This window comes from Ostrea edulis, chromosome 1 (genome assembly GCF_947568905.1).
Source record: "Ostrea edulis chromosome 1, xbOstEdul1.1, whole genome shotgun sequence".
In the NCBI taxonomy this organism is placed as follows: Eukaryota; Metazoa; Mollusca; class Bivalvia; order Ostreida; family Ostreidae; genus Ostrea; species Ostrea edulis.
Window position 1 is genome coordinate 81,813,154 of NC_079164.1, and position 21,364 is coordinate 81,834,517.

Consider the following 21,364-nt stretch of genomic DNA (forward strand, 5'->3'; position numbering starts at 1 on the left):
AGTTAACAATGTATATCTTTTAGCTCACATGATCTGAAGGCGCAATTGAGCTTTTTCTGATAAAAAATTTGTACATTGTTAATGTTGTTATGGTAGATATTCCACATTTTCATTTGCAACCAAACTTAGAATGAAGCATTCTTTGGAAAAGGGATCCACAATTTGTTTCATTGAAGATTTGTGCTCCTTTCAAAGGGGATATGATTGAAAATATGGTAGGAAATCTTCTAAAGAACCAACCACTCATTCTTGCCAACTTTTGAAAATTTCCAGGTGATTTTGTATGTGATAACGTTTTTTCCAAAGCTCTAAATTTGCAACATTTTGTCATGAAAATAAGTATTTGTTACATTTATTTAGAAAATATATTAACTAATACATTGTATCATATATTAACACAACACAAAAAAAATATGTTTTATTCTCCATCAATGTCAATAAAACTCTAAAACTCAATTTGAAAAAAATACATTATATTTTATTAAAGAGGTTCGCACCTGAGATTTGGAGTAATGTCAATTTTTTGGGAAGTGTATTTTTGATTTCTACATTGAAGGAGAATTAGGAAATTAAAGAGAAAAAGTGGGGTCACAACGCTTGTTATTGAGCTACAGTGTTCTAAACATGACCTTTTTACACTTTAAATTTATTCAATTAAACATGATTTGTCTATTGGTGTCAACACAACATAAGCAACACAAATTAATCATTACATAGAACAGATACATAATCATGTGTTGTAGCACTACAGATAAAAAAAGTTTAATACTAGTAATGGATATAGACTATGACTTTTTGTACTTGATATACGGAAAAATTCATGATATCAAATTTGAGAGTCTAAAAGGACATATTAGGAGTAATGTCAGTTTCCAAAATTTCACATATTTTTCCAGGTCTTCTCTTAAAATTTAAAATGGGACTTTAAAAAGTGGGGGTTGGAGACCAAATTTTTAAATTATTGGCGAAAATAATGAATTTTTATACAAAATTTCGAGTAAAATAATTTTAACTTCTTTAAGAATCGGTGTTCTGTTTGGAAAAATATATCAACCAAATTGATAAATTACAACATTTGAACTAGTTCCAAGTCTCATCTACTTGTATCATAAATTATAAAACTGAAATATATGTATAGGAACATAAAAATAGAAGATACATTGGATAAAACAGAAACTGTAATAAAACGCAGATTTAGAACTTTTTGATTAATCAATCTTTCTGCCACAAAATATAGTATAGTTCCTGCAAAACCCTTTCAAAATTTAAATTGACACATTTTTTTTTTAAATTGAATAGGGTTCAGTACAGTGGGGCTTCGTTAATCTCCACACTTTGGTTCCCAGCAAAAGGATAACTGAATCGCATATTTTCTATCTTTACATAAGTAACCAATCTGCTTACTTTATTGTTGCGTAGTGAAATAAACACACTGACACAGGAGGTAGACAGTTTTATGGTGGTAGAACTTGGTAAATTACACCACACATACTGACATGTGACATAGTTAATCAGCAATGGTGACATGTTCTGATTTCTGATTGGCTAGCCTCAAAGAAGTAGCATGGTGTCATAGATTTGGGTTGGAAATCGGGATTTATTGTCTTAGATTGGGGAATATTTTTACAGAATAGGAATTTCTTTGGGTTTTTTCTTTCCTGATTGGGAAAGTGCGAATGGCATTTGCCAATGCTTCAAAATTGGCATCGTCACTAGCCACGCTTACTGAGTCTGGGAGTATCTACCTTACCTCAAATTGTGGCTGTATGATCAACAAAATCCTCAATTTTCATAAATATTTATGTAATGACACAATCATTTATTGACCAATACGGAACTTTCGGGATGTGCCAGAACGATTGATTATATTTGACGTTTATACACCACGGTCACATGATAATAACCAATTGTAGGGCAAAGTTGACATCGATACAAATGGTGTTACACTTGCAGACCGTCCGAAAAGAGCTATGCGCAGTCCTACGAAGACCATCCAAGTCACTATTGGTACTTAGTACCTGTGTGTACATTAGATGGAGGGGAAAAGGCGCATTTAGACGCGTATCATTGGATGCAAGGCGTGAAGTTTTACCGATATTCTCAGGATATTCCCTAGATTTATTTCCCTCGCCAAACCACACAATTTTATCAAACGCATTTTCCTATAAAATGGTTGTAGTGATTCCTTTCTTTCAAAGATAGCATTTAATGCAGGAAATTGATAGCAATTGGAGTATCCCATGCTTGTTTACTTAGTTGTTATTGTAATCCAGAAGTGACCTGCCCTACAAATTATGTTCAACGTGCGATAAACGTCAGAGTGGATTCGAATCTTGAAAGTCCCGTATTATACAGTCATGATAACAAAGTTTGATGTTTTAATGGCTGCACTCATAGGTAAAACTTGTAGCATTTGTTTTACAATGATAACAGACAAAAACCTTACAGGTCACTCTTTTAATACCACGTTAAGTACAAAGCTATATGTTAAATGTTTGCAAATTCTGTATCAATAAACTTTTTTTTGATTGGCTTTGTGTCAGTTTTTCCGAATTGGCAATACTCGGATTATTCTACTACAAGCCACGCGATGATCTGTGAGTGGTTTTTTTTTTTTTATTAAAAAAAATACGGGAGGTTCCCAATTATGACATCAGCATCCATAAAGTCGAGGGCTTTCTTGATCATACAACCACTGCTTAATGATGTAGTGTGAATATAGAGACAATAGGCTTGGTTTGTGATGATGAAAATCGGGATAATCCTGCCTAAATCGGGATAGTTGGCACTTATGACCACTAAACCTGTAAAGTTAAAATTTACAGGAAACTTCCCTTATGTATTATTCAAACCATGACCCAGTGGTCAGTGGATCACAGTATAAGTGTTGAGAATCTTATACATATGTATATAGGAATATGTTTTTCAAAATTCTTTGAAAGTCTTCTTTTCTGGTCAAATAACTATGCAAGCAAACTCATGTAGTGTAAATTCAAGTTTGTTTATACATGATCCCAAAACCAGGGTGGGGACACAATAGGGGTCAAAGTTTCATTTTTGAATGTTCACTATAGAAAATGTTTTAAAATTCTTTACAAGAACAACAAGGATGAAATTTATCAAATAGATATATGCAAGCATCCACAAGTTGTGTTATTCAAATTTGTTCACATCATGAGCCTTTGGGCCAAAAAAGATGTGTAAAGTTTTACAAAGGAATATTTTTGAAAAATGCATTTTAGATATCTTTTTCCGAGAACATTAAAAATACCAACTTAATATGCAAGAATCTGCAGACAGTGCAGATTCAAGGTTGATCAAATCATGCCCCATGAGCCCAAGGCAGGGCAACAATAGGTGTTTTATGGTTTTTATAAGGACATTGTCAAGCTTTTGCGGGTGCCCCCCTTCCAAGTAAGGGTGTTAATTTGGTTTTGCCCTTCTGCGTTTTGTCTACAGTGCCTTGTTGAATTATTTTCAATTATTTCTTATATTGCAATGTAAAACACAGCATTTTGAAATGCTACAATTATTTTTTCAGGATTTTACACAGCTTGGCTGTTACCAGCTGCCGTTGTTGGAATGATAGTGTTTTTGTATGGAGTGATCGCAGTGTTCCACAATGTTCCAGTGTAAGTGACAGTTTGTGTTTGCTATCACCAGGGATGTAAAGTTAGAAAATTATAGATATTACAAAAACTTTCTATCATATATATGTGTACTGCAAAGATAAATATATGGTGTATATACATTGTATATAAAGTTTGTTCAAACCTGTGTTCAGCATTTGAGCAACATTCACAAAAAGTAGCATTTTGTGTAAAATTTAAAAATTGCATCACTTTTAGTGCTATGTATTCCTGGAAGTCTCAGAGACAAATTATGTGAAACTGGATTGGTTGTTGTTTTTTTTTTAGTTTTTTTTTTATGAAATTAAAGAAAAAATCTAGTCTTTAAAATTTTGAGTTTTAGGGGAACCTAGAAAGGCAGTTTTCATAGATAATTCTTTTACTGCCAATATAAAGAAGTAACGAAAATGTGTATATGATACCATGTTTTTACAAAGTTTACACAGATAGCAGAACTCAATTAAACCTAGGGATGAAAATTATAGCCACCTAATTAATTTGAATACTTTTGCAGTACTGATGTATGCACCAGTGGCAAAACCTACAAAATGTGTCCTTTGTGTGATGAGAACATAGGATGTGCGTACTGGTACCTGTCTGATGTTTGTAATTATGTCAGAATTGCCTACTTGTTTGACCATCCAGCTACTGTGGCTTATGCTGTATTTGTTTCTTTTTGGGGTAAGTGATGTATTGGTTACAGGCACCTGTCTGTATGAGTCTTGGCACCTGTCTGTATGAGTCTTGGCACCTGTCTGTAGGAGTCTTGGCACCTGTCTGTAGGAGTCTAGGAACCTGTCTGTAGGAGTCTGTACATATACTAGCATTGAAAAAGATGATCAATAAGTCATCCTTGATGCAGATATTGGGATGTCAGATTAAGAGGCGTGCGCTCTTCCAAGGGGAAATAATTAAAACTAGGGTAGGGATAATTGTAAAGTTTCACCAGTGGTTCAGAAATGATAAACTTTATGTTTCAAGTTCAGATCACATTGTCTCGGGTCACACCACCAAAGCAGGTCCTCATTAGTGATGAATTATTGGTAAATAATCGATTGAAGAAAACCCCAACAAACAACAAGATTAAATATTTTATACCCCAGGAACAAAGTAAGGGAGATATAGGAAGTACCATGTCAGTTTGTCTCATTATTTTTCCTGGCCATAACTTTTTAAAGAGACATTAGAAGCCTCTACATAGTACAAGAGGTTGTTTTAGGCCAGAATGCTTGTCATGATTTGAACCAAGATCATTTGGTCAAAGTTAAAAATGTTTGCCATATAACTCTGTTGTTTAGTGATATGAAACCACATGGTGCTATGGTTGATTAGGGTGGTATTTCATGACCCTGAATCAAGGTCATTATGCAAAAGATGCTGGTAAAAAAAAATATTTGTCTTTATGATGGAGTGACATTATATGTATATATGATAGGCACAATGGTTATGTAAGCCCAGATGGTGTTTCATGACCCTGAATCAAAGTAATTTTACCAAACACACTGGTAAAAAAAAAAAAAAAAAAGGTTGAATTTTTGTCTTTGTGACAAAGTGACATTTAGTGTGACACAAAGGTTATTTAAAATTTTGTGAGGCTCATTACTCTGCAATGAAAAGACATTAGATGCTCATACTTTTATTTGGCTAGATAGTTTGTCATGACCCAAATCAAGGCCATTTGGCCAAAGTCAGGGTCAATGGTATGAAAAAAGTTTGAAATCATTGTCTGGACCACATCTTTGTAATAGAAGAGCCATAACAAGTTGATGCTTTGCACAAAGCCAGCTAAGAAACAAATGGTATGTCTTGATGATAAACCAGGGTCATCTGTCCAAATTCACTTGGAAAAGGGTTGAAAATGCTGCATTTGTAATATGTACCATGGGATAAATAGTCCCATTAGGACAGATCTAGTTTAAATTAATTTGCAAAGCATCCCTATGTAACACTTGTGTAAATTGTAGTTTGATAAAACCACTGTCCCTGAATCACTTCTGGGTTCTCTTAGTTCCATACATTTTAAGTGAATGGTGTGACCCAATAACTTAGTGTTACTTTTTTTTATCACTTCACATACCTTTACTATAGATTAAGTAAATGTCTGAAAAGCACAATAACAGTGCCAATCTATGATGTTTCAATTATTCATGATTAGAGATATAAATTATGATGTGCAAGAAATCTTTCTACTTTATATATTTTAAAACCTGTTTTTAAAAAAAGAAACAATTTGAATTACAAAATATAAGAATTGGTGATAAATATTTAGTTTGTATTATGGGGGATATGAAAAGAATGACTGTATGAGGTGATTTCTGCATAATCAGCTTCCCCCATGCTTTCATTGTTTCTATTTTCACGAAGACATTGAGTGAATACATTGTTTATGCGGGCAGACTTTAGAGTATCAGACATGCTATAAGTATAGAATACTTCTAATTGTATGTTATTTTCATTTGTTCTTTGTAATTAGCTGTAACCTTTCTGGAGTACTGGAAAAGAAAGAATGCTAGTTTAGCTCACCATTGGGATGTGCTGGACTTCGAGGATGAAGAGGTTACATTTCTTGTTTGATTTTTTTATTTTATTGGATATTATGATATTTTTATGACATGACATTGTCCATTTTTTTATCAGTCCATCTGTCTGTAGTGTGGTTCAGAGTCTTGGAACATGCACACATTTTACCTGTTTTTGAAAGACATTTGAGGCTATTGGTTAAAGACTCAGGGTATTCATGTAGCAAAATGTTTTTGGACAACTTGTACATGTAGGCTAGAAACGAACCAAAATGATAACTTAAAACTGGTATTTTCCTTGAAAGTTTTAGTATTCAATTAAAGTGTCATTAGAGAATAAAGACAGTAGCTTAGAGTTTTTGAAAGTTCATCAAGGATTGAAGGCCTTTAGTAAAGACACTATGTTCAGCTTATTAAATCAGTGTAGCTAGATATAACAATCTTTATTTTTAAAGCAGCTTTAAATAAGAACTGATGAAAATGATAGTGTAATACCCATGTAACCAATTGGAAAGATGACCAGTTAATTGGTTACTTGATTTTATTCAATTTGACATCCCCATTTCCAACCAAAATTTCTTTCAGAAGAAGTAAACTATGAATCAGTAATATTTGTGTGTATAAGCTAACATTTATACCTCATATGAAATAAAATGACTGGTTTGCAACAAAAATTGGCCCGAAAAATGCAGGTCAGGTGCTCATGGATATTTCTTGCATAAGAATAATAGATATAGTTATTGTATGTTAGATATATATTGTATAACTGGAAATTTGAAAACCTAGGGTATCGAAGTACTCTATTCATAGTAAGGGAATTGTCTGTAATTTAGCATGTCCATGTATTCTGCTAGTGCATATGGAACAATCTAATTAAAATTAGATGTTAGATCCGCTCGCGTACTCGCATGTATGCGAGTACGCGAGCGGATCTAACATCTAATTTTAATTAGATTGGTATATGGAACAGATAGAAATAAAACAATTCTGTGATAATAAGAATGTTTTATAGTATGATAACAGGTTTTCTCCATTAATACATCTGTAATGCTGTATTGCCATTTTTGTCAACCTTCACTTTTTTACTTTTCTCAGGAGAGACCCCGACCAGAATATTCTGCAAAGGCGCCCACATATGAAAAAAACCCAATTACGGGGGTAAAAGAGCCTCATTTTCCTCCCAAGGATAGACTTCCCAGAATTTTATCGGGATTTGCCGTCATCATCATAATGGTATGAGATGTATTTGTCTGTATTAATGTGTCTCTGTCTATATTTCTTAATATAAGAAAAGATGTCCCCTATTTTAAAAATCTTGTGAAGTTGCAGAGCACTATTTGTGTTTGGAAAGTTTAATTTGTTATGAATGACATACATGAATGTATCAGAATAAAAGTATCATTCCAGATTAAAGCTTTACATACTCATATCATGGATATTGGATGAAATTATGATAGAAACAGTGGATATAGAGTAGATATGGAGATATAATGATGTGTATAAATTATGATAGAAACAGTGAATATAGAGTAGATATGGAGATACTGATGTGTATGTATTTGCCAGTTTTGTATTTTCTATGGATATAGAGTAGATATGGAGATAATAATTTGTATGTATTTGCCAGTTTTGTATTCTCTATGGATATAGAGTAGATATGGAGATAATGATGTGTATGTATTTGCCGGTTTTGTATTCTCTATGGGTATAGAGTAGATATGAAGATAAAGATGTGTATGTATTTGCCGGTTTTGTATTCTCTATGGGTATAGAGTAGATATGGAGATAATGATGTGTATGTATTTGCCAGTTTTGTATTCTCTATGGGTATAGAGTAGATATGGAGATAATGATGTGTATGTATTTGCCAGTTTTGTATTCTCTATGGGTATAGAGTAGATATGGAGATAATGATGTGTGTGTATTTGTTGGTTTTGTATTCTCTATGGATATAGAGTGGATATGGAGATAATGATGTGTATGTATTTGCCAGTTCTGTATTCTCTACTTTTCCTTTACAGATGTCGTTGGTCCTGATATTCATCATAGCTGTGATTTTGTACAGAATTTTAGTTAGTATACCTTTGTTTAAAAACAAGACTCTGCGAGGACAGGCCAACCTTATTGCCAGCACCAGTTCAGCTGTAGTCAACCTCATTTTGATTATGGCCCTTGGAAAAGTTTATGAAAAATTAGCTTTAAAACTTACGCAGTGGGGTAAGTACTGTCAGTAATAGGCATGCAGGCACATCTTCATGCCCGCAATATCAAAGATTGGGGACATTTTGTTTTTCACCAAAAATATTAACCTTGATCATGACTTTTAGGGACGACAAACATTGATTTGATTTACTCTGTGATTAAGGCTTTAGGCTGGCAATCTGTAGAATGTATGTTTGAGTCTCATGAGTATCAAAGTTTTTTGATGATTTTACACTAGAATTTAGATTTTATGTTAACTCGCAGGGCAGAGAGCTATTGTCATGACCCTGTAGTGTTAGCAGCAGTAGCAGCCTCACACTTTCAGAGGGTGGGGTGGGGACTTCATTACTTTGGCTTTATCATTTGAACCAGGAGGGATAGGGCTTGGATATTTCACATATAGATGCCTCATGACCAGGCCTTTCCTTTGGTACCAAGACTTATAACTGTGACTTTGGTCTTTGACCTACAATATATACTTTTCAAAACATTTTAAACTTGAATATATCTTGAGAACCAAAGGGGATAGTGTAAGTAGAGTCACACTTTCCAGTGAGCTTTAATGTTGTCTTCTTACAACTCTTGTTTCATTAGGTAAAATTTGAAAATCCCAACATGTAACTTCATTACACATCATACAGCTGAGCTTTCAGTCATGACAATTTTATTAAGCTAGAGAAGATTAAGACTTCATATTTGGTCATACATGTATGGAGGACAAGGTCCAAGCAATGTGACAATATGTCATTGGTCCAAGACAAATGTTTAATTTTGTACGTGCAAAGACTTCTGAATTATGTGAAATAATCCCAGGTATATGAGACTGAAGCATGTGAAAAAGTTGTGGTAAAAGAATTTTTTTTCTTTCATTTTGATTTTGTGGGAAGTCTGTGATCATGCAAACATTCTTTTTTTGACATTTGAACTTAGCTGTTAAAACAAAACTGGATCATGTTTGGTGGGGGTTGGGGGGTTGGGTTGAAGTGTTGATACCCTAAATAATATGAAGTTTTTGGTTGTGATATCTACACTTATTCATAGTAATGCTAATTTTAAAAAGTTATTTCTTCTAATTTTGCACAATGTAACTTATGCAGATCATTTGTTGTAAAGATTTCTTTATATTTTCAGAAATGCATCGGACCCAGACTGAATTTGAAGATCAGCTGACGTTTAAAGTGTTCATTTTTCAATTCGTCAATTTCTACTCGTCAATTATCTATGTCGCATTTTTTAAGGGAAAGTAAGAATTATTTGAAAATTAAGGAAAAAAATGTGTCCTTGAATTTTGAAAATTCAATATAAAAGTTATACATGTATAGTATATCCAGCAGGAATGGGAATGAGATTGATAAGTATGACGCTGTACTGAAATTTGTATTTCAGATTTAATGGACACCCAGGTCACTACACAAAATTATTTGGATTAAGGAATGAAGAGGTATGTGTATAGGCAAAATAACACATATCTAAATATTCTCTGTACATAACTTTTTAAAACTTATTTGCTAAATTAAATATGATATATTTATAATTAAAAATGTCTACATATGAATATAACACCATCTCATATATTTTCAGTATTCACTTTTGTATAAGAAATTCTGGTTCATGCGTGTGTGTTCATTAACTCCTCTGTAGTGAACACCACGTATGATGATCACTATTGTATCACGTGACAGAGCCTGTTATAACACTTAAAGTTAGTCAATAACAGAATTCAATATTGTAAGGCCACACCTAAATGTATAAATTATTACTTATACTATTTTTCTAGTTTACATCAAAAGTGATTTGTTATAAAAGGCAATATTTCTGTAAAGTTTTATTTATTGTTGATTTCAACAAGTCAGCAACAATTTTTAATGACTCGCAAATTCTCCTGTCATAGTTTAAAAACATACTGTGGTATTGAAAACACTATGTGTATGCCATTGCAGCAGTCATTTTTAAGACACCTCTGAGTAGCACATATGAGGCTCACAGGAATAAAATGACACAGTAGATAAATCAGATGATATTTTAGCATATTATACCACAAGAATTAAAGATCCAAACTACTGTTTGTGAAACATAGTTCACTCTGTATGTATAGGTGTAGGGTGTCTGGGTATCGCAGAGGTAGCGCTTTCGCTTCTCACTGCTGCGACCCGAGCTCGATCCCCGTGATCGGCAGTGGTTGTATGTGAGAGGGTGGGTACTCCGGTTTCCTCCTACATAAATGACCCCCTAACGCAAACATCCTTGCATCAAAGGACCTCATTGGAAATAAGCTTTCGAGCTTTTATGGGTTATCCTTGGTATTTATGTATGTATGAATGTATGTACATGTATATACTGGATAAATATTTATTTATTTTATGCATGCCCAATGTCTGCTAAAAAGAATTTGTGGTTTAGAACACATTTTGAAGTAGCATAAAACCTTTTGATCTGATCGACTTGCATCAGAATATGTCAGAGTTTCATTAGATATTTCATATTGCTGAGCGCAATGAGATCTGTTTACATTAATTTGGAGGTGTATGACACCAGAAAATTTATGTAGTTGCATTTTCTATGTTGAAAGTATATTCCTTACTTTTTAAGCTTCAAATTATGTCATTTAGTTAAATATTTATTGGTTGATTTTTTTTTCATGACATATCACCATCAACATTTGTTGTAATGTTCAATTATGTTGAAGCCATTGACAAATTTATGTGTTGTGTAGTGATTGAATTCAATAATTTCCTCTTACTGCATGACAAAAACATGCTTTGGATTTTCATTTATTTTGAATTTACTTTGGAGATGCATTGTTTGAAGGACATTTTAATTTTGTAGTGCAATAATGGAGGATGTCTCATTGAGTTGACCCAGCAGCTTGCAGTCATTATGATAGGCAAGCAGATGATTAACAATGCACAAGAAATATTACTTCCGTAAGTATCATCATTAATCCCAGCATGATATTGCATGTGTAAAAAGCAATCAGAGACTGAACTTTTACTTCATCTTTTTACTTCCCATTCCTTCACCCAAACCTTTTCTAAAATCCAATAATTCAGTCACAAGATTTTTCACATATATGTAAGACTGTAGTTTCAAAATGGGTTATGTTAGCTACCAGTAACTGGCTTCTTGTCATATGAAAAATGGCTACTAGAGGCCACCTGCAAGGAACTGGTAACTTACTTGTCAGAGAAGTTGGATATTTGATGTAAGAAGGCTTATTATAAATGATAGAAGCAGCTGATTTCACTTTGTTATTGGCTTAGTCTTAAAACCTCCCAAAAATGTTATTCCACTCTGCAGATCTTACCCAAAAGATTTTGAGTGCACTTTGCATATTGAATTTGGACTATAGGAAATAGCAAAAATATGAAGTTTAGAAACTCACTTTTTCTTGTAGTCATGTGCTTTCCCCATATCTCAACTAGATGCTCTATAGGGATCAACCTGTGCATATATTTATGCATTAATTGTCAGTTTTCCAGACTTATTTTTTCTTTGGCTATCCCTGCAGCTATGAATTGAACATTTAGAAATGAACTCATATCAATAGGTTACAGCATAAGTTTGAGTTGGACTTTCTTGACCTATTTTTGACAGAGTTATTGACCCTGAACTTGGTAAATTTCAGGGATTGAAAGGGGTCTTTTTTGGCAACTTTTGATTTAAAAATGTATGTACATGAATAGATATTAGGTTACAGATCAAGTTTGTGTCTGGGCTTTGTAGATTTTTTTTCTTATTGAAAGAGTTACTTTTCCCAGCTATTGATGAAAATTTGTACATGAACTCATATCATTGGACTTTTTTTCATTTTTATACCCCCTGCAACAAAGTTGTGGGGGTATACTGGAATCAGTCCGTCCGTCTGTAGACACAATGGTTTCCAGGCTCTAAAGTGTTATCCTTTCCACCTACGGTCACCACATCATACATATGGACTACATATGGGTGAAGATGTTCCCTATCGAATTTGGGGTCCAAAGGTCAAGTGCACTGGACATTGAAGTAGCAATATGGTTTCTGGGCTCTTAAGCGCTATCCTTTCCACTTACAGTCACCATATCATACATATGGACTACCCATGGGTGAAGATGTTCCCTATCAATTTTGGGGTCAAAAGGTCAAAGGTCAAGCACACTGGATATGAAAGTAGCAATATCGTTTCCATTTAAATTCTTGAATGGCTTTTTTCATTGCATGGAGATGCTGTGTTCCTAGATACCTTTTGGATCATAATACTGAAGTTTGCGAAAATAAGAAGTTTACAGTGAAGCTTGCAGGACAATTTCAAAGGTCCCCTTTCAAAGCCAAGATCATGATAAAATGCACATTTAATTTCATCTCTTATCTATTTCTCCCTAGAAAAGAGACTACCCAAGGTTTTGTCTTGCCTTTTCTTTTTTACACTCAGGAAAGAAGTAATTTATACCTATTAACAACACCCATTGGGAGATTGGGGTAAGCGAGAGGTATTCTTAGTGAGCATTGCTCACAAGTACCTCTTGTTGTTGTTTTTTTTTTTTTGAAGAGTTATGGACCTTGAACTTAGCAAATAGTGTGACAAAGTGGGGCCCTTTTGTGATGCTTGCCATCACAATATATCTGATTTACCAATTCATTTAAGCCTTATATTGAATACTATGAATCAATTGAATTTGTAGGGACAAATATTTGTGAACTGCCAATATTTTACAGTTTTGTTGAGATATAATTTCATTTATATGGTTTCAGTTCATTATAAAACATCATGTAAATTTTATATGTTGTTAATATTTGAAATTCATGGGATAGGGACCCACAATATCCCTTGGCCAATAAATTGAATTATTCCATCGTATGTTATATATTGCAGCACACAGTATATTAAGATGAATTCTTTTGATTGGATAAGCTAATAACAATATAGAGATATACTTTGAAAACAGAAAAATGAAAGCCTTTTGGCACAGACACAAGATGAGCCTGGATGACAGTGGCGTGAAGAGTAGATGGGAAGAGGACTACCAGCTGATAGAGAATGAGGGATTGTTTGAGGAATACTTGGAAATGGGTAAAATTTTGTTTAAATGACAAAACTATAAACCATTGTAATGAATTGGAAGATGATCATTAAATTATCAAAGTAGTACATTTGTCCAAATTCTAGATCTGCTTTCTAAAGTCAGTGGTGTACTGATCAGGAACAATCTATCTGGGTCCACTTTCTGGGATCTTTCTGCCTCAGCTCTAACAAATGCAGAACTGACCCAAAGCTATACTTGAGTGTACTTTTGGGGTTCTCTTAGCACACAGCTCTAACAAACGCAGAGAAAACCTTGTGCTGATCCAATGCTGACTCGAAGCAGACCTGAAATATGAGGCAAACCCAGAAAGTGAACCCAGCAAACATGACATTTATTATGGATAATACAACATCATAGACCATCACTCAGTGAATGGCATGGAGTCAAACCTTCACTCAGAATTGTCATTATACAAATAATAAGATATTTTGTTTTGTTTTTGTTTACTGATTAAAGAGCTTCTGCAATGGTAGGATGTCCTTCCATCTCTTCTTCACCTAAATTACTTCTCTGATTTATATCAAAATTTTTTTCTTCTGCAAACCAATTTTACAAAGAGATGCATAATTTTGTATATCAATTTCTAGACTGTAAATTAAGACTACATAGAGAAACTTAGTTCTGTATATAAAACTTTATTTTTGAACTACACTGTATATTTATTTGATAATTCAACTGAGTAATACATTTGTATGGCCCTGTCATCAGGGATATAGTTTTTGGTTTGTCTTTCTGTTTGTCCAGTCTTTAACTTTTGAATGGTTTCATATGTGTATTCCTTCTGACTAGACCTTTCTTTTGGTACCAGAATTATTTTGTAGCCATACAGGGGCATCAGTGTTTCACAAACACATTTTATTTAGTTTTAGTAATTTAGCAACTATGCATTAATCATTACCAGGAATGTCGTTATAAAATGCTCCCCCATCAACATTTTTTTCCCCATTACAGTTGTACTTTATACACATGAAGATTACATAGAGGTTTATTAACTTGTATTTGATTAATTATTTTGTTTTTAAGACCCTACTAGACAGATGATGGACAGATTTTTAACTCTCTGATTCATGGAAATTGAAATGCCTGTATCTTTTATAGACAGCTTCATCCATTGATTGATGAATTACTTGACTCCCTTTTCAGTGCTACAGTTTGGCTTCATCACTATTTTTGTGGCTGCATTCCCTCTGGCCCCTCTGTTTGCTTTGCTGAACAACTGGGTGGAGATTCGACTGGATGCCCACAAGTTTGTGTGCGAGACACGTCGACCTGTAGCAGAAAGGGCACAGGATATTGGAGTCTGGTTTAAAATACTGGATGCACTTGCACAACTGGCTGTTATAAGCAATGTAATAATCTTAGAATATTTTTACACAGGACCAGAGTCGGAAACTTCACAAATGCAGCCCTTTAATTATAGAAAATCAAAATTCAATACAAATGACCTCAATTTTCTCCCTGGCACTTTCATTACTGTATAGTTTTGAGACCTGAATCAAATTCTGTTGTGGAATCCTGTGGCTTATGAACTGCTAAAAACTGGGCATGTTCTCTCAAGATCTTCCATTTTTAGTCAATATTTGGACTTCGTTGGTGAAATTTACAAGGACATCATACCTCACCTAGAAAAAAAATATTTTAATAATAATACGTAGTTGCGCTCAGTATCATCAGTAAGATTTGAGAATAAAGAATTTTTTAAATGAAAATGTGACAATAAGGATATGAATAGGATATCAATTAGTGTCAGTGGAAAGGGTCTACAGTGGCTTGGAACTGTCCAAACTTTTTCATATAAAACGATAGAATAAAAATGATGATTGACAGTGAAGTAAGCCTGGAATACTACATCTATATTATAACTACAGACAGCTTTTCAATAGTAGTGTAAGGGTATGAAATATTAAAGTGGTATAGAGCACTTGGCATACTAATGGATCATTTTCTTGAATATTTGTACAAATGTTCTGTTATACAATCTTAATTTATGCATTTGCCAACTCAAATTAAACAATAATGATATCTAAATGTCAAATTTTTAACATAAAAAATGTCAATTTGTGCAATCTTGGGGTCTGCAACACCCACCCACCCTGTCCCTATGAATGAAAAAGAAGGTACTCCCCTATCCCTCCTACATAATTTTCTGAATCCGCCTGATACTTGGATTTCTACTCTCAGTTCAGATAACTTAACACCTTCACCTTACCCTATAGGTATCAGTATGTTAATTCATTTCCTATCTCTTATCAAATACAGTACACTATGATCCTTAATTATCGATGGACATCTAATTGATTGGCTTGTACCTAACTGATGCCTGAGGTATGGGGTTGATCCCAATTAAGACATTCCGTAATTTCGTTAAAATCATCTATTAATAAATTAAAAGATAATAGAACGTTTGTAAAAAGTACAGTTGTAAAATTGCAATTTCAATATTTCTTAGGAATGTTTAGTCTATCGAGATAAAAAAAAATTACTGTATCTTTTGATAATTATCGTTAACACTCGTGTGTTTGTTCTTTATTCATTGCCACTTATATCCATAAGAAAGCATGGTGCAACAATATGGCATTCGATACTCATCATGTTCAATATCTGTATGATAAATTTTGTACCAAATTGAGAATGGTCACTGGCACTGGTCAGGGGACAATAAACCTAAATAGCAGTCATTGAGGCCACTTGTATTTTTCACACCTACCATTTTCACACTTGACCAGTCAGTCATTTTCATACCTGACCTGTTTTGATCACTCCTCTGCCATTATTAAAGTGGCCAGTATTATGAGAGGAAATTACACGTTTGTTATCTGTTTTTAGCTCACCTGAGCTGAAAGCTCAAGTGAGCTTTTCTGAACGCCTGTTGTCCGTCGTCTGTTCGTCCGTCCATCCATCTGTAAACTTTTTACATTTTCAACATCTTCTCCAGAACCACTGCGCCAAATTCAACCAAACTTGGCAAAAAGCCTTTTTGGATGAAGGGCCTTCAAGTTTGTTCAAATGAAAGGCCATACCCCATTCACTGGGGAGATAATCACAAAAATGCAAAACCAGGGTGGGGTCATTTAAAAATCTTCTCAAGAACCACTGGGCCAGAAAAGTTTACATTTACATGAAAGCTTCCTGACATAGTGCATAGTACCTCCGGGGGTAAGTTGGGGATCAAAATTTATGTGCGAATATACATGTATAGGAAAAATCCTTAAATATGGGCCAAGTTGACTCATGTGAGCGATGTGACCCATGGGCCTCTTAGTTTTTTGGGGGTTATTTTGTGGGGTTTTTTTAAAGTGGCTAGTGACCGGTTTTCAGGGGTGACCAGTTTTGTGAGAATTTATTCACAGGGAAATGTTAAAGGGACATGGACACGATTTGAGCTGAAATTTTTCAAATTTTGTTTTTTGATTTTTAATGTTTAGAATGCTTAACTAAGGTATTACTAATGATCAGCAAAAATTTGAATGTCAGTAGTTGTGGTACATGGGAGAGACAAAGGTCACAAGTCCTTGTTATGTAAACAAGGCTTGTGCCATGTTTTTGTTTACATATATAGGTTAAATAAAGAGTTGTGAATGCTGTGTCTCACTTATAACTCAACAACTGATATTAAAATTTTGGTTGACCATTAGAAATACTTAGCATTGTAAATCATTATAAACAATAAAAATGGAAAAATAAGATTTGAAAAACTTTCAGTTCAAATCTTTAAGATTTCTTCTGGGGCTTTAAAAATCGGCCAATATTTAGAGAGGACCAGTTTTCTGAGGGGCCAATTTGGAGAATTGAATTTCTCTGTGTATGAGTAATGGAGTTGTACATTGTAAAAAAATTTCAAAACTTGCCTATTTGGTTTAAGATTTCCATTTTCATTGTAAGTATATAATTTCAGGCTTTTTTGATTGCATTCACATCTGAGTTTTTACCTCGACTTCTCTACCAGTACCAGTACAATTGGAACCTGGAGGGTTACATTAACTTCACATTGGCTGTGTCTCCAAAGGGCACCCTAAACCAAACCTGCAGGTATGTCTGTCTCTCTCAGACTAGTCTTTCATTGTAAGCCTTACATCAAATGTTCCAGCATTTTTTCTATAGTGTATGCAAGCCTTGAAGTTTCAGGTCTGAGTGACTAATGTTTCAAATTGCTATCACTTCATCAGGTATAAAGAATTCCGGGATGAGGATGGAAACTACACCTTGTTCTACTGGCACCTGCTTGCTGTCAGATTAGCATTTGTCATCTTGTTCGAGGTAAAAAAACAAAGAAAAATTTTTTTAAAAATTGTTTGAAAACATGCATTTCCACATTACTATTATTTTCATATTTTACATACTGCTGTTGGGGCACACATTACAAAATGCATAATTATACATGTACTATGATAAACCATTATGTAGTATTGCAAGTTTTAAAACACTTTCAGTAGCAAAACTTTTTATAAATATCAATTCCTGTAGAAAAGTTAGAAGATATGCACCATATATGTTTCAATTATGAAACATGGAAGTCTCATTACTCTTCATAAGATTTAAGGTGAACTGGGGTCATGGGCATTTGAATTGTAACAGACTATATTTTTTGTGGAATCAGTGGACAGGTGTAGTAAAATTTCGCTTTATTTTCAAAATTGACTTTTGTTTCTAGTGGAACAAAATCACTTCACAAGGAAAGATTTTCAGAATTATGGGGGAAAATCTTACCAGTAATTGACTAAAGGAACAAACTTTAACTTTGCATGATATTTTAAACTTATCACTCCTCTTGCAACCATTTTAGATGCTCTACCCCAAACCTTATTTAAGGGAGAAAATCCTTTTCTCTTTCTTACAATCTGAATGCCCTAATTTATGTCATTATGTACCTTATTACACTAGTGATATATGGGAAAATCCCCACCCATCCCCACCCCACCCCCAAACTAAGCGCAGAAATAATTATCAATGTACAAAATTCTCAAATTATCTGAAAAAATCCAGCCTACGTTATGTCTTAATAAATCTGCCAGTGTTTAATGGTTCTACTTTACAACATTTGGTAATATTTCCACTAAAGTCTGCTTTAATGGAATTTGAAGGTCCTGTGGTGAGGAAAAAATTTAAACCTTCAAATAACCTTGAGATAAGAACAGGAACTGCACCACCCTGGTTTCTGTGTGTCAGTGTTTAAACTATAGTTGATGCATGCAAAATATTACATCTCAACACAATTCCAAATAAATAGGAGAAAGTTCTATCCTTAAGGAGGTACTCTACATCTCCATAATGGCTGACTTCCTTTTAAAACATGCATGAAAATATATATATTAGCAATATCTGTCTATTCATTTCTAATATCATCGCCTAGCTGAGTAGGTTAGCACATCAACTGCTGAACTGTAGATAGCAGGTTTGAGTCCAGCAGGGGTTCTAAAAAAAAATTCAGATTGATTTCTACTAAAATTGCATTTTTTGACTGAATAAAGTAAATTTGAAAGTTTTCAGTTTAATATTGTTGTATTTATCCCCCACTTGTCATCCATATCAAATTTCTCTGGTGTACCATCTCTCCTTAAGAAGAAAAATGGAAGGCAATATGTTTGATTATTTTAATTGCATTTGATTGATTTAATCATGAGATTTATATATACCATGTAACTATTTTGTATTCTCTTATAGCATGTAGTGTTTGGAATCAGCAAGTTAATTGATTTCCTGGTACCTGATGTCCCTGAAGCTTTAGAACTGAAAATCAAAAGGGAGAGATACTTAGCCAAGCAGGCCCTGGCAGACACAGATACTCTTATGAAGGTTGGTGTCACGTCAGCATTTAGCTTCTACGTAATCCAACAATGGCAGGGTGAAATTTGGCAGGATTGTAAATTCTCCTTTGCAGTCTGTAATACTGTACTAGTGAACTAATGTTAAAGGATGCATCTAGCTAAATGAAATGATGTAATATTTTACAGGGTTTCATTTAAATCCATGTTTTCACTAAAGTTGACAGTTGAAGTCTGACAGAGTATTTTGAAGTTTTATGTTAGATAAAGGATTAGAAATTTCAATTTGTTTTGCTCAAATCTGGATGTGAAATGTTGATTTAACCTGTTTATTGATACTGATAATACAATTTGTGTGTAGCCTATACTACCTGAAGATGAGGTATGAATTCTAGATGTTGTCCAACAAAATATGTTGTAGAAGTTGATAGATGATATCTGTATGAATTAAAGCATGAATAGATAAGCATGGTTGGAATTAATCGGATCAAATTTTCATAAAGTTCATAATTATAAGCATAAAGAGATCAATAAACACATGTTACCAATGATTCCATACTGACTGGATTTCATTAGGTGTACCAATTTATCAGATATTAGAATACATTTCCATTTCTTTTGACTCTTCTCTTTTATCGGAATTTTATGACATACTTCATTCTGAAATATTTTCTTAGTGGAGATTTCCTTTAGGTCTGAAATAAAATTGTTGTGTTTCCACTTACCTGACCGACCCTATATTTTAATCCCTACCCTAGAATTTTTTTTGAAAAAATATTGTTCAAGAGAATTTATTGAATAAACATTGTTTAAGAGTTGACACATGTAATTACTATAAGCAATTTATATCACAGCATATTCAACAGCTGCATTGATAGTGTTGTGTTGTTTATTGACCAAGAACCATACAGTTCATAGGTATAAAGTATATATACAACAACAAATTATACAATGAAATAATAACAGAACATGATACATGTATATCATACTGATGTACAAAAATGACCTCTCATGGTCAATATGTTAATATATCTACAACTTAACTGGAGATTATTATAAAAATTCAGATTGTTTCTTTGTCTACTCTTAAAATAAAGTGTGAGAGGGGGAGATGTAATTTATTTCCTACCAACCTAACCTGATTTTGACTTTGATGTTAGCAGGGAAACACAACAATTTATCTTTTTGGCCTTATCACTAAAAAGTGCTCAGTCATTAGAGTGTTCCTGCATGAGTGGAAGGTTGTAATAATTTTCATTTTGATCGGGTTAGGTCAGAGACTTCAATGCATGTAGTGACTGTTCCTTTAACAAGTACTCGGCATTGAGAGATGAATATCCTGGGTCTTAGAGATGAGACCAGGCCCTCAATGCATGACACGAGTCCATAGCTCTGGTCCCTATAGCACTGTTGGAGTTCTTTGACATTCAGGTCTGAGTCCTTTAGCATTGGTCCAAATCCTATAGCTCCGAGTCCTATAGCAGTGATGCTAATTCCATAGCAGTGGTCGGAGTCCTCTAGCATTGGAGCAAGTCCTGTGGCATCCGATTTTAATCCTATAGCACTGTCTGAGTCCTTTAACATTGGTCCGAGTCCAACTGCATTGATCTAAGTCCTTTAGCATTGATGTTAGTCCTGTAGCATTAATATGATTCCTATGGCATTGGTCTGAGTCCTTGAGTACTGGCCTGAATCCTTTAGCATTGGTCCAAGCCCTATAACATTGGTTGGAGTCTTTGAGTCTTGGCTGTGTCCTTAAGGAGGCATGGACACGATTTGAAATTTTCAAATTTTATTTTCCCATTTTTAGTGTTTATTTTTAGTGTGTACAATGCTTAACTAAGTTATTTCTAATGGTCAGCAAAAATTTGAATGTCATTTGTTGAGTTACAAATGAGATGCAGCTTAATAGAAAATAATTATGTAAAAAACAAATGAAATGTGGCAAACATTAGAAACTGTTTAATTGTGTTCAGAATTAACTCGTACTTTGAAAAAATCTGCTTTAAACAAAACTTTTAGTAAATAATATATTTAACCCATATAAACAAAAGTATGACACGAGCTTTGTTTACATAACAAAAAATTGTGAGCTCTGTATATCCCATTTACCTAATCAAATTACATTCAAATTTTTGCTGACCATTAGAAATACCTTAGTTAAGCACTGTAAACATAAAAAATGAAAAAAT

The 21,364-nt window shown here is 33.8% G+C and overlaps 1 protein-coding gene across 14 annotated transcripts in view; it reads left to right on the forward strand.

Annotated features, from left to right (window-relative positions):
• The window catches only part of LOC125678770 (anoctamin-7-like), a 64,175-nt gene that overhangs the window by 39,207 nt on the left and 3,604 nt on the right, over positions 1-21,364 (forward strand). For 12 of the 14 annotated variants that reach the window (XM_056162857.1, XM_056162869.1, XM_056162838.1 and 9 more), the window contains 14 exons: positions 3,542-3,632; positions 4,144-4,310; positions 6,103-6,185; positions 7,244-7,381; positions 8,170-8,365; positions 9,482-9,593; positions 9,737-9,791; positions 11,177-11,274; positions 13,273-13,397; positions 14,554-14,759; positions 17,306-17,439; positions 17,577-17,667; positions 19,072-19,203; positions 19,534-19,554. In XM_056162857.1, coding sequence (XP_056018832.1) covers positions 3,542-3,632; positions 4,144-4,310; positions 6,103-6,185; positions 7,244-7,381; positions 8,170-8,365; positions 9,482-9,593; positions 9,737-9,791; positions 11,177-11,274; positions 13,273-13,397; positions 14,554-14,759; positions 17,306-17,439; positions 17,577-17,667; positions 19,072-19,203; positions 19,534-19,554 — 1,649 coding nt within the window. The remainder of the gene's footprint in view (positions 1-3,541; positions 3,633-4,143; positions 4,311-6,102; positions 6,186-7,243; positions 7,382-8,169; positions 8,366-9,481; positions 9,594-9,736; positions 9,792-11,176; positions 11,275-13,272; positions 13,398-14,553; positions 14,760-17,305; positions 17,440-17,576; positions 17,668-19,071; positions 19,204-19,533; positions 19,555-21,364) is intronic. The other 2 variants (XM_056162883.1, XM_056162880.1) reach the window with 1 other exon arrangement.